Source organism: Echinops telfairi, unplaced genomic scaffold, assembly GCF_000313985.2.
Source record: "Echinops telfairi isolate 266 unplaced genomic scaffold, ASM31398v2 ScPeMD7_31;HRSCAF=116, whole genome shotgun sequence".
Lineage (NCBI taxonomy): Eukaryota > Metazoa > Chordata > Mammalia > Afrosoricida > Tenrecidae > Echinops > Echinops telfairi.
This window is the reverse complement of record NW_022103928.1, coordinates 23,215,916-23,229,091: the sequence shown is the minus strand read 5'-3', so window position 1 is coordinate 23,229,091 and position 13,176 is coordinate 23,215,916. Positions and strand designations below refer to the sequence as shown.

Sequence of the window (13,176 nt, the reverse complement as noted above, 5' to 3'; positions counted from 1 at the left end):
CTCCCACAGTGGCTGGACTGGGGGGACCAGGCAGACAAGGTAGTGGTGGTCTGTGGAAGGCCCTGTGAGGGCAGGAGCCGCCCCCGGGTGAGAGGGTGCCACTCACTTGGCCGCCACATGTGCCCAGGCTGCTATGTAGAGATCCGGGCAGAGGAAGTCAGCTGCCTTCTGGGCTGGGCACCTGGCCAGGACTGGTGCGGCGAGATACGTGACGGACTGAGGTAGAGACCTCTGTGAAGTGGAGCCTGAGGACATCTGAGCCTGAAGGCAGTTATTCACCAGGAACCTAGAATGGGTGGTAGGTGAGACCTTGGATTCACCCAGCTCCAGAGACTCGCACTCAAGCTGGGCTCCAGCCCCCCTGCGGGAGAGCCAGGTCAGGCAGTCGGCCCAGCCCCCTCACTGGCGGCTGCCCCTCACTGCAGGCCCCCTGGCCCAGGGCTCCCCCAGGTGCACCCGAGGCTGCAGTGGGTCCGGCAGTGACGTGGGGCTGCGAGCTGGGGTGTTCCACCTGGACCCTGGACATCTGCTCCCATGACCTCAATGTCCATGCCAGACGGGACTGTCTGATGCGGGGACTGAGGATGAACTGCAGAGTGACCACCCTGCACCGACCCAAGGGAGAAAGGCCAGATGCAGGAATGCTAACACTAGTGGGAGGGTCAGAGGCGACTTTTGGCTTTTCCCCTCGGGGCTTCCCCGAGGTCAGAGCCTGGACTCCTGCAGCCCAGAGTGAGGCCGCAGGGGTGGCTGCCCTCTGCACTGTGTCTCCATCTCTCGGGGTGACAGCACTCCCGGGGAGGGGGCTGTCATGCAGAGCCGCCGATACTGTAGTCCACTCCTCATGGTAATTTTGACAAGCCTAACCAATAAACCTCTGTAGACAGCGACCCAATAAATGCCACCTAGCATGCTTGCCAGCAAACCCTCATTTTCCGTGGTGGGAAGCCCCTGGGGAGAGGGGAGCTGGGCTGGGTGAGGAGCTGTGTCCCCTGTGAGGCCCATGGACATAGGGCTGAGGAGAGACCACCTGTGTGGAGAGGCTGAGCCCACCGCTCATCTTTCAGGCTGCAGTCTCCTGTGGGCGAGGTCTGGGGGTACCCCGAGGGAGCCCCTGTTCTCCAGGAGCTTCTTGGCTGGAGAGGGAGCAGAGCTCCAGAGTCAGACCAGGGCAGATGGTGATAATGGGTCTCAAGGAACTGAGGCGGCACTGGGTCACAGGGTCAGGGTGGCGCTGTGCCAGACGGCATGCTCAGGGAGGGCATTTCTGTGGGGTCATGTTCGCAGTGGCGGAGCCAGCAGTATGGGGAGGAGAGAATTCCGGGTGGAGTGAGCGCAGGTGCAAAGGCCCTATGGCTGGAGAAAGTGAGGGTAGGATCGAGGGAGGCCCGAGCAGGGTCAGGGACCGACCTCAAGGCCAGTGTGGAGCATGACTTTTTCCTAGGAGCCATTGGAGACAGGACTGAGGCGGGGCAGGGTAGTGGCTGAGACCAGTGAGGAGACAGTGCTACCACTGCGGGGAGAGGTCAGGCCCCTGGCTAGGAGCCACAGTAGGTCGCGGAGAAGGCCCAGAGGTGCACAGCAATGCATGGTGGCAGTTGGACAGCCCTGGATGGCGCTCCCTAAAGCCGACTCCCTCTATGGGTAACAGAGGGAGGCCCAACCCAAGCAGAAGCTGGATGGGTCCCCAGGGGCCTCACCTGGCCATCTGTAGGTAGAGGACAGTGTTCTCACCCTCGTAGGTACAGGAGGCTGTCACCTTGGTGACCAGTGATGGCAGGCCACTCAGCTTGGAGAAGCCGTGCCCGCCGCAGGCCCTGCGGCACATCTCGGCCCCCTGGGTGCAGGCGTCAGACACCATGGCCTTCATACCTGCACTCAGTGCGTGGAGCTGCGGGAACGGAGGGCAGGGTCAGGTGCTGTAAGGGACATGTCCTCCAGAGACCGCTGTGCTCACCGCTGCCTGAGCCCCTACTGTGCACTGAGCCCAGCTCTGTGAGGTAAGGCTTGTCTCCTCTGCTCATAGCTCAGCAGGGAGGGGGCTGTGGCTCAGAGAGTTTATGGGCCTCTGCCAAACTACACAGCTGGCAAATATAGCAACCAGAACAGGACCAGGAAGACGGGATGCCGGGATCAGGCCCATTGTCATCCAGGAGTTACGGATTCTTCAGGGGAGCCGAGGTTTGGGGAGCTGGCCCAGGAAAGGGTTGAAGGAAGCTGTGCTTGGTCCACTGAGTTCACAGTCCTTGATCTGAGGCCCGAGGGGCCAGCTGTGTTTTGACATCAGAACACTCTGGGTTTTTTGAAAGGGACAGAGGGCATATAAAGCACATGATTTATAGTACCCCCCTCCCCTCCCCAGTGGGATCTGGGGCAACTGAATGATCAAACATGTCTGAATCAAAACGGATTCATGCTCAGTGGGGTTAGTCGAGCGGGTTCAGGTCAAACTGGGCCAGCTAATGAGTTCTCAGCTGGCTTTGGTTTTCAGAGCTCTTTGGGTTTCAAAAGCAGACCAGAGACTGTTGCTCCGTGTTCTAGATCAAATGGGTGGTTATTTTCTCTAACAGTTTTTAGGCTTGCTGGGGGCTGGGGGTGGGAGGAGTGGATTTCTATGTCTGGGTACAGCTCACCTCAGGTACCCTTGGGATGATGGACGGTGGGAACAGTTACCTCGGGCAGCGAGCTGAAGTCCCCCTCCAGAATGGCACTGTAGGCCTGCTGGAAGAATTCCAGGATGTGGAAGGCCCCGAAATGGAATGCATAGGCCATGGCCAGCTGGGGGAAGAGCTTCTGCTGCTGGGTCTGGTAGTCCAGAATCTTTGCCTCAGGATCACTGATGGGGAGAGAAGAGAAAGGGTGAGAAGGTTGCCACCAGACCACACACAGCTCTCTAGGTCCCTTAAGCCAGACAACCTCCAAGAACCCACAGTTAAAGGGTGTGCGCGTGTGTTGTAGAACTTGCCCTGACGTGAGACTGTTACTAAGCCCTTGCCCCATCTGGCATGAGCACCCCTGTGTTCCCTGGCAGAAATGCTGACAAGCCTGACCCTGGGTGCCACCCCTGTGGAGAGGTTTATAAAACACCAGACCCACATTCAGTCATCCTAAAGCTGGAACATCCCAAATGGCCCCCAGGACTCTGGCTGCGGGGTGGTGGCCATGCAGTCCCAAGGGTGTGAACCAGAGACCAGGCACTGCCTGGATGCTCTTGTGGGGCGATGTCCCGAGCTGAAAGGGTAGCTGTTCCGATGTCAGCTGGAGTGCCGAGTGTCTTGCCCACGGTTGCGTCTTCAGTGCCCAAGGCTGTGTCTGGCACATAGGAGCCCCAGTGCCCAGCTGTGGGCTAGAAGGTCTGAATGGGTACGTGCTGCCTCCACTAGAGGGCTGATAGAGGCCTGGGGGCTCCTCTCTCGGGCGGCCACTCCTCCCCTAACATCCTTGGGACATGTTCCCAGCTGTGAAAAATGGGCTCCAGACAGACATGGCCAGGTTCTTCCCAGCACCCTCGTCCTCAGGAGAGCCTCTATGGCTTCCCCAGCCTGGTGCTGATGGTGGGGCCCGCTGAGGGTGCCAGGGTGAAGGGGTGACTGGACACTGCACCAGCAACAAGGTCCCCAGAGCCAGCTCCTGTGGCAACTGAGGGGCTGGTCAAAGCTTCTGCAGTTAGCACATGGCAGAGTTTAGCCCCAGGTCTGCTCACTGCATAAGGCACCCTCTGGAGGCTCGAGCCGCAGCACGAACACCAGCAAATCTCAAGTTCCAGTTCTGGTGAGGGCCCGCCTGGCTTTACCAGTGAGAAAAGCAAGGCTTGGTTGTGGCCAAGGACTTGCCCAAGGTCACTCAGCAGAGCTGAGCCTGAAGGCCAGCCCTATCTCTGCCCACAGGTTTGGGTCAGTTACGCTGTGTCCAGTTCTACCCCTTTCCTGCCTCTCGCTGGGACAGCACAGGCCCGGGGGCCATGCTGCCACACTGGATGTAGGTGCAGGAGCCCTGGTGGTGCCGTGGTTAAGTGCTCAGCGGTGAACCCCAGAGTCAGCCGTTTGAATCCACCAGCTGTTCTGTGGCAGTCTGCCTCTGTCAGGATCACAGGCTTGGAAACCCTGGGGGCAGTTCTGCTGGGGCAGTGCAAGTCAGAATGTGTGGGTTGTGAGTCTATGTGTGCATTTAGGATTTGTTCATCTGAAATTCAGATGTGACTGGGCATCCTGTATCCTTGCTTGTTAAGCCCTATACATGTACAGGCATATGCAGAGGATGCACATCAGGGTACCTGTGCTGTGGAGTCACATGGGGGGTTGGGGAGTGGCCAGGCAGCCATATACAAGCAAATGGACCCAGCAGACTTGATCAGACTGAGGGCCGTTGGATGCTAATGAAGACAGAGCCAGCTCAGCCACACGCAGTCTCATCTACACTCAGGCTTGGCAGACACACCCGGACAGGACACGCTCAGCTAGCCACAACCAGGCCCAGCTTGACAACAGGCTGACCTAGAGCCACTCAGCCAATCACAGCCACACCCCAGACTCTGACAGACACAGGCTGAACAAGGCCAGACATGCTGGGTCAGACACAGCCACGCAGAGCCGATGGGGCTGGGCGCGGGCAGATCCAGCAGTCAGCTGGGGTTGGAGGCGCCTAGAAGGACCTCACAGCCACGGCTGGGTGGGTCAGGTTGGGCAGATGCATATGTGTGTGTGTGTGTGTGTGTGTGTGTGTGTGTGTGTGTGTGTGTGGTGTGGATAACCTCTGCATCTGGCTCTGGCAGAGGGGGTGGTGTCAGGGCCACTGTGGACTGAGAGGTGGCTATGTCTGCTGTGATCAGCTTCCAGGTACCCTTACCTGGGCTGGAGGCGGGACTGGCGGCGTACGACTGAGTAGCGCGTGGCGATGACACAAGCCTTCTGCAGGATGGGTAAGATCTCGCCCAGCAGCAGGCTCACCCGCACCACCACCATGGAAAGGTAGTTGCTCTGCGCTGCTCCGAGCTTGGTGTAGGTGCCATCTGGCAAGACCTGTGTGGACCCAGGCCAGGTGCTGGGTCTGAGCCTGCCCCCATACCCGCTCCCTGTGCGGGGACTGCACGCCCGCAAACCACTTAGCAGCCACAGACCAACACATGCAGTGGCCAGCGAGTGCAGCTCGGTAACACACCCAACGCACTGTGTGTGTGCTGCTCTGAGGGGCACGCCCTTGGTCTCCCCACGACCCAACCTGAAGAGACAATGCTCCCAACATTTCTCCAGTCCCCTGAAGTCCACTTTATACTTTAACTCCAGCCCCACACCTCCCCTCCTGAGATCGCCCTGCCACCCCAGGACTGATGAGAACTCTGAGGTGCAGAGAGGGGAAGTGATTTCGCCCAGATCACGCAGTCTCTACGCTGGGGTTATGCCCAGGTCCCAGACTCCAAAGCCTTGGGGGGTATGGTGGGGAGGGAACAGTAGGCAGGTGCACAAACAGCTGAGAGTCAGTGTGGGCCTGCAAACCCTCTGTCGCCCCTCTCCAGGTAGGGCAGGCCCCCACCTGTGCAAAGCGGCTCAGCATGTTCTCCCGGGGGACTCGCACATGGTCCAACCTCAGGAAGCCATTGTCTGTGTGATCAAAGTCCATCTTGGGCCCTATGTCTCCAACGGTGATCCCTAGAGAGAGCCGGAACGTGGGTCAGGGAGCGGTGCCTGAGGGCCTGCATCAGTCCACCTGGGTGGCAGGTAGCCTATCTCACGGGAGGAGGTTTTGAATAGCCCTGTGTCCAATCTTGTTCAGGGTCACTCAGCCAGTTGGCCCTCCTTCAAGGGTAAGGGTTGTCTGGGGCTGTCTCTTCCCATGGGCCCCTGGGGCCCCAGCACAGGCAAGCTTGGTGGGGTCCCTGAGGGAGCATCTTGCAGCTTACCTGGCAGTGGGGAGTGGTCCCTGAGGCTCCGGATGGGCACCATGAAGGCATGCATGCCCTGCTGGGCTCCTGAGCAGATCAACTGGGCCAGGACCAAGGCATGGGTGGCTGTGCGTCCCACTGTGGACACAGGATGAGACCCAGCGTGACTTCTGGAGCTTGCACGAAGCAGATAGCTTTTGCCACCTGCCACCGGGACCCAGCACGTATGGGGCAGAGGTAGCGTGGTGGCCTGGGCTGGGGTGGGCCTCTGTGAGCCCAGCGTGGGCTCAGCTTAGCAGCCTTAGAAGGCATGGGTCTGGGGAGGAGGCACCGAGGAGCCTGGAATGTGAGAGGTATTTTCCCGGGGAAACTCCCTGAAAACAGCGTGTAAGGCAAGGGTTGCTTGCTAAGAAGCTTAAAGGCAAGATCGCGTGGTGGGGCCACGTGGTGGAGGTGGGGCGGGGTTTGAGGGAAGACCGGAAGTGGGCATACGTGATTGATTAGTTACCTCCCCCACCCCCGGACTCAATCAGCCTTCCTGGTCACTCTTGGAAACAACCGGACATCGGATCCAAGGGGGCTTTTGTACGCTTGCCTGCACATACTTTTGCCCTCTCTTCCAAAGGCCAAGCTGGACAAAGCCTATGAATCTCGGCGGGACAGCCCAAACGGAATGCCCTGAGGAAGCTTGGAACCCTAAAATTCCGTTCTACCACAGCCTGCTCCAGAGCCGTGTTGGCACAGTGGTTGAACGCTCAGCTGTCTGTGCGAGGGCTGGCGGATCAGACTCCCAGATCTTCTCTCCCAAAGAGACTGACAGCCTTAGACACCCTACCGGGGCGCTGCTCTCTGTTGCACCGGGTCACCGTGAGGCGGAATGGACTGGATTGGACACAGCCACAGTCTTTTGCGTTGACCTATCCTTTTGGGAATGGAGGAGTCAGAATCTTGACGTCAGAGTTGCGGGCTGGGGTAGGGTCGGTGTTCGGACCTATGGCGGTGGGTGTGGGCGGGGCCTCGGAAAGTCGCTGGTCACAGAGAGGGGACACCGCTCAGTGACTTTGCCAAAGGGACTGTGAAAAAAAAAATCCTTCCCCACCTCCCCCCCAAACCAAACCAAACCACTGTTAATGAAGTACTCAGTTATCTTCTGCTAAAAACCAACATAGATCGGGTCCTCGCCTCAAAAGCCAGGTGGGGCCAGAGGCTGTTCTGGAGCTGTGCAGAGAGGGTCTCCAGTTCTCCAAGGGTGGGCGCCAGTCCCATTTTCCAGATTCGGAAGCCGAGGCTCAGGAGTGGCGGGCCGACGTGGGCACGGTGGCTCTCCCCAGCCGGGATGAACCTGTGCCAGCTCTCTCCAGGGCGGACGCCCTCCTCCCCATTCTCGTCTCTCTGGCCGCAACTCTTCTGCGTTCGTTTGGACGCCTTACACTTGCCTTACAAACTCCCACACGGGGACTCGCTGACCGGGCCACCCAAGTGGCACTGCTGTCCGCAGAGGTGACCTCCTGCTGCTGGGACCGCCCACCCTCCTTGAGGCGTGGCAACAAGTGCCGGGGCTTCAGGGCAGCATGGCACGGTCGCCACCTGGTGGCCACAGGGGAAGGTGCCACACCTGTGGCCTCTCTGGGCAGTGTCCTTGAGGTTTAGGGCGGGTGGCTTTTGCCTTTCTGTGTGGCTGGAGCACGGGTGGGGAGGGCTATTTCTCGTAGTAACATTCATCGCAGGCCCCCCACCCCCTCCAGCTGGTGACACGTTTAATCCTTCTCTCAGTAGCTGACCAGTCCTGGAGGTGTTGGGGGAGCCTGCTCCTGGGACTAGGCTGGGTATCTGGATGTGGTTGGGTGGATTCCTCACCTCCTTCAGAGGTCCCTTGGGAACTTCCCAGCCACCCACTGATAAAATAATCCCCCCTCATCCATTTTACAGGGTGAGAACGTGGGCCTCAGGGAGGGAAAGTGCCGTGGCCAAAGGTCACAGCCAAAGCTGGGCTGCAAGGCAAGGTCAGCTAGACATGGGGGCCTATGCTCTTCTGCCTGCCCACTCTGGGCTCCCTGGAGAAGGGCAGGAGGGATGGATACTCACTGTCCCCGGGCCACCACTTGGTGGCAGTCAATGTGGGGCTGTGAATCACAAACTCCTGAGTGGCTGGGTCATAGGTGGCTTCAGTCTCCAATCCCTGAAGGTATGTCCCTTGGGAGCAAAAAGGGGAATCAGACATTGGACCAAGGTGGATTCTTCCCCTGGCAACAGTTCCTGAGAAGGCCAGGGTGTTCAGGCACCCACCCAGGGTGGGGTGCCCGTCAGCTCCTGGCTGCTTCCCCAGGCCTGGTCCCCTCCTCACCTGTGGGTGTCGGGAACTCACGGCCAGCCCATGACAAGTCATGCTTCTGGAAGGAATGACATGCCCAACTGCCCACAAAATGCATGCGCGCAAATCAGAACAAGATAGCCTATTTTTAAGCCTGCTGGAATGTGGCCATATTAAATTTACTGATCATCAAAGGTGGCCAAGAAGAGCCCAGGGTTGTTCGATGCACAACCTGAGCACCATAGGCAGAGACCCTGGCTCACCGTGTCCCAGTTCTGTCTGGGCGTATGTTGTGATGATCTGGAAATCTTGGCACAGCTCCCCCCATTTGGCAATCTGCTCCGTTGTGCCCAGGCTCCCGAGGGCTTTCAGGAATACCTTGTGTATATTGAAGCTCAGGTCTCCAGCGAGGGCTCTGTTGGGGAGAGACACTTGTTGAGAAGCCTGCAGTGAAACAGGAGTGTGGGGACAAAGGGATAAGAGGGAAGGTGCACTTGGCACCCTGGTTTCACAACACGTGCTGCTTCTCATGGAGCTGGGGGTGGGGGTGGAGGGTAGACAGGGGTGTTGTCATGATTCTCCCAGGTTGATTCCTCTTTGGCGGGGATTCCCCAAGAGTGAGTACCTGTAAGCATAGGTTAATTCAGGACCATCCTGCAGCCAGCCTAGGCGCCGGGCTATCATGTTGATGTGGACTGCCTTCCGAATGGCATTCTCATATCGCTCATTCTGGGACATAAAATAAATGTCCTTAATGCTGAGTTCTGGGTCACTGTGGATGATATTCTCTGCCAGGAGAGAGAACAGAGGACTTAAAGACATAGGTGAGGTTCCTGATGAATTCACAACTTTCTCCCACTCACCACAGGACTGGAAGGAAGCCTGCATTACTGTCGATTTGCAGGTTGGACAACTGAGGCCCATCGGTGGGGAGAGGGCCTTGCCTAAGGTTACAAAGCTCTGCAGAATCAGGACCAGCACCCAGGTCTTATCTTCTGCTGCCTACCCATAGCAGTTGTCGCCAGATCCATGCAGACTCCAGGCAACCCCCTAAGTGCCGAGTGGAACTGTGCCCCACAGGGGTTCATGTACGTTCTTTTTATTTACTTAGTGGGTGTATCTTTGGTGCTGGGAATACACACAGCAGAACCTCAATTTGGGTTTGGGCAAGAACCACGCAGCGATGCTGACGACATTCTTTTGAGTTGTGCAGCCCCGCTCTCTCCCCTTTTCTCTTTTCAAAACAGCTTTCTTGGCCCTTCATCTGCATATCATCCCGTCCAGTAGTTCAATCAGATCAAGAAGAGTTATGCAATCAGTACCACAATTAATTATAGAATGCTTTCTTCTTTCTCGTACTCATTGTGAGGCCCCGATTTCCCTCCCTTGCCATGGCCCTAGGAGGCCATTAATCCAGGCCTCTATATACCTATCCTGGGTTTCATATACAGGAAAACATACAAAAACAAAACAAAAAGCAATGACAAAATAGAACAGGAAAGCCTCAATTGAAAAGAAAGTAGAAAATATTAAAAACTAGAAGTTTTAAAATGGATCAAAGGGGAAATCAAATGATATGGTGTTAAATTTTAACTTAACTGCATCTGCATATGACTGTCCAGTGCATTCTGCATGCTAGACTATTCACATCCCTGGTCTGTGGTCAGAGGGATTCACTGGAGGCTTAATCATGTGTATTTCCCCTTCACTTTTTTAAAAAACTAAAACAACTTTTAAATAGGTCAAAAGAAATATCAAATAAGATATTTCATTTCAACCTAGCTTCTCTACCTAATCATTTTTACAATGTTCTTTGATGACAATTATCTTTACAATGTTAATCATCTTTACAATACCCTTTTGTCTGACAACAAGGCTATTCACATCCCTCAGTTACGGTCAGGATTCACCCTAGGTGTAATGTAAGTGTGAACCTGTCACATGGATGGCTTCCACTGTCATCCATAGTCTTCTGCAAACTGGTGTTTGTAATTTTAAGCTCTGATACCATTCCCTCCTACGGATTTGGATTCTATTATTTGGATCACACAGGAGGGTGTGCTTCTTCTAGCTGGACTTAGTTGATGCCTCACCTAGATGTCTGCTTGTTTGAATTCAACCCTTTAAGACCCCAGATGCTATTCTTTCTGATAGCTAGCTACATCTAGTTTTCTCACCACACTTTGTGATCGCGCTTATATCTTCAGTGATCTCGTCATGAGGGCGAGCATCAACAGAGTCATGGCTATCTCTTGGTTTTTAAAACTGTACTTTGAGTGATCATTTACAGAGCACATTAGTGTTCCACTCAGCAATTTCAGTACATTTTGTTTTAGGACATTAGTTGCACTCTCCCCAGGGTTACAGCACTCTTCCGAGTGCCCGTAGTATCTTCAGTGACTGCTTTTTCAGAATCAGGCTTTTCTTCCAAGGTGCCTCTGGGTGTCCTTGAACCTTCCACCTTTAGTTAGTGGTTAAACCTAGGACTCTTCTATCCCTCCGATGGGTTTATGTTAAAGGCACTTTTACCACCTAATGGAATGACTAGCTGGAACTTTGAGGGCCATGTGTGTAATAGGAATGAGACACTGCTGGTGTAGGTCTCTTCTCCCAAGGAAAGCATTCTGGGGCGGGAAGCAGGTGCTCTAGCCTCCCCACGCCCACCGGCCTCCTTACCAACTCTCCTGCGGAGTTCAGTGTTCTGGGCACCTCCATCGAGGATGCTGGTGAGTCGTTCCACATCGAAGGACTGCTTGCGCCTCTCACTCTCCATGTCAGGGTTCACGTGCCTGCTCCAGGCATCCCTCATTGACACTCGGTGCACTGGGGTGCCCATTCCTGCACTGGGATCTGAGGAGAGAGTACCTCAGCCTGGCTGCTCTGAACTTGTGTGTGACAAGACTGCCCCGGGCTGAGAGTCAGCAGGGGCTGCTTGGAGGAAGAAAGCAATCCCTCTAAGGCCGTTGTTCTCAACCTTCCTAGTGCCGCGACCCTTTCACAGTTGCTCATGTGTGGTGACCCCCAACCATAAAACTATTTTTGTTGCTAATTCATCACTCTAATTTTGCTACTGTTATGAAGTGGGCGACCCCTGGGAAAGGGTCTTTGGGGTCGCGACCCACAGGTTGAGAACCACTGTTCTAACGTCTCATGCCTCTCAGTGAGCACTTGGCGGCGTAGGAGGCATGACCAATGGGCAGTATGCAGCAATTGTCAACCCATGTTTTCTCAATGAATGCCAGCCAAGGTTTCCATAGGCTCTGGTCACTGCAGCCTGTACTCCAAGAATTGCGTGGGAGTACCTTGCTTGGAATTGTTGATGCAAGTGAAGAAACGCATCTGATGGAGCCCACAGCACAGGCCCTGTTCACACTGCAGCCCCACTGTGGGGCCTCGCGCCCGGGGGGACCTGTGATCTCACTCACCTGACCACCCGGCTTGGGGCTCCTTCAGCCCCACTGAGGTGGGGACCGTGGAGCTGGCGGGGCGGGAGAGCCTGCTCCACACCTGTGGTGAACCCTGTCTCCTTCACAGCAAGCCCTCTGTGGCATTGAGATTTTAGCTCCCCTGACCCTGTCAATCAGGCCACAGTCCTTGGGGGTGTGGCCGTTTCTACCAGAAACCAGCATATGAAAACCAACTCATTGCCATCGACTGGATGCTGACTCATAGTGACCCTAAAGGACAAGGTACGAAGTGCCCCTGTGAGTTTCTGAGCCGGAAACTCTTTATGGGAGTAGAAAGCCCCGTCTTTCTCCCTTGGAGTAGCTGGTAGTTTTGAACTGTGGGCCTTGTGGATCACAGCCCAACAGATAATGACCGTGTCACCAATGAGATTGGATCTTCCCCTCTCCGTCCCTTCCCTTCACATTCCTCTTCGCTAGGACTCTGTGCCTGCCTCCAGGGGCGGCCCCTTGGGGGCTACCTGACCCTGGGAGCGGTCACCCTGTCATGCTCCCTTAGATGCTGACCTTAGATCCATAAAACTCTGCACCCACTGGCTGTGATCTCCCTGTACCCGCCTCACCTTTCTGCCTCATTGGCTATGTGAGTCCGAAGACGCTCCACCCAGCATCGGACCTCGGACTTGAGTTGAACTGAGCTGGGATGCCTTCCTGACATGAAATTGCGCCTTGATTTCAAGGTGCTCTCTCCCTCTCCTCTTACCCACTGCACCCACCATGCCCTCCGGCTGTGACTTAACTCTCTGGGGCCCTGAGCCCCAACTTCTGAATTGTTAGGAGTGTTAGCAATAGGCTTTCTTATGCTAAATAAAGGGGGCCAATTATCTTGGGTCCCCAGACGCCCTGCTCACAGCATGTGTGCTGTCACTCTTTTGAGGTCCTGGTGCCCTCACCCCAACCATGAGGATGTGCTATTATGACTACACCCTCTCAGAGAAAGGGCAGGAGGCTCCCAAGGTGGCCAGGCCACGGGCAGTCATACCCAGACTTCCACCACAGCCTCTCGCCACCGGGTCCCTGCAGCGTCTCCCCTGCTCAGTCCCCCTGGAAGACTGCCCAGCCCTCCCTCCGTCTTGCTGTCCATGGCACCTTCCGTGTCAATCGGGCCACCTTTCCCCCAGAAGGCCCTGGCTGGGCCCACAGCACTCTTTAGAGGTCGGGCTCTCAGCTCAACACCGCCTCCATGTGTTGCTTCATGCCACCTTCCTAGTGGCGCCCAAAAGGGTTCCCCCTTAAAAATTCCGAGCACCCCTGCCCCGCAGGTTGCCAGCCCCCCTCACTCTGCTCCACTGTGACCCCGTCACCGGCTAACGAGCAACGAGGTTGGAGGCCCTAATGCTCAGTAGCGTGGGGCCTCGAAGTGCAAGCAAGCCGCGCCCGGGCGGGCCAGCTCTCCCCGCCGCCCCGCCGCCCGGGCCCACCGGCCCGACTCACCGCCGCCTGCTGTCAGCTCCGAAAGTCCGGGTTCCACTCCCTGCAGCCTGCTGTGGTTGCCGGCCCGGCCCGCTGCAGGCTCCTCCCCC

General features: G+C 56.4%; 1 protein-coding gene across 2 annotated transcripts in view; it reads right to left on the bottom strand.

The window, feature by feature from the left end:
• The window catches only part of ACOX2 (acyl-CoA oxidase 2), a 31,251-nt gene extending 18,091 nt beyond the window's left edge, over nucleotides 1-13,160 (bottom strand). For both annotated transcript variants that reach the window (XM_045290008.1, XM_045290009.1), the window contains exons 1-11: nucleotides 13,088-13,160; nucleotides 10,866-11,039; nucleotides 8,815-8,977; nucleotides 8,453-8,604; nucleotides 7,964-8,071; nucleotides 5,897-6,016; nucleotides 5,530-5,645; nucleotides 4,846-5,018; nucleotides 2,674-2,836; nucleotides 1,701-1,891; nucleotides 107-286 (exon numbers count right to left, since the gene is read on the bottom strand). In XM_045290008.1, the coding sequence (XP_045145943.1) occupies nucleotides 107-286; nucleotides 1,701-1,891; nucleotides 2,674-2,836; nucleotides 4,846-5,018; nucleotides 5,530-5,645; nucleotides 5,897-6,016; nucleotides 7,964-8,071; nucleotides 8,453-8,604; nucleotides 8,815-8,977; nucleotides 10,866-11,025 (1,526 nt within the window). In that variant the 5' untranslated portion in view covers nucleotides 11,026-11,039; nucleotides 13,088-13,160. The remainder of the gene's footprint in view (nucleotides 1-106; nucleotides 287-1,700; nucleotides 1,892-2,673; nucleotides 2,837-4,845; nucleotides 5,019-5,529; nucleotides 5,646-5,896; nucleotides 6,017-7,963; nucleotides 8,072-8,452; nucleotides 8,605-8,814; nucleotides 8,978-10,865; nucleotides 11,040-13,087) is intronic.
• Between the last annotated feature and the right edge of the window lie 16 nt (nucleotides 13,161-13,176).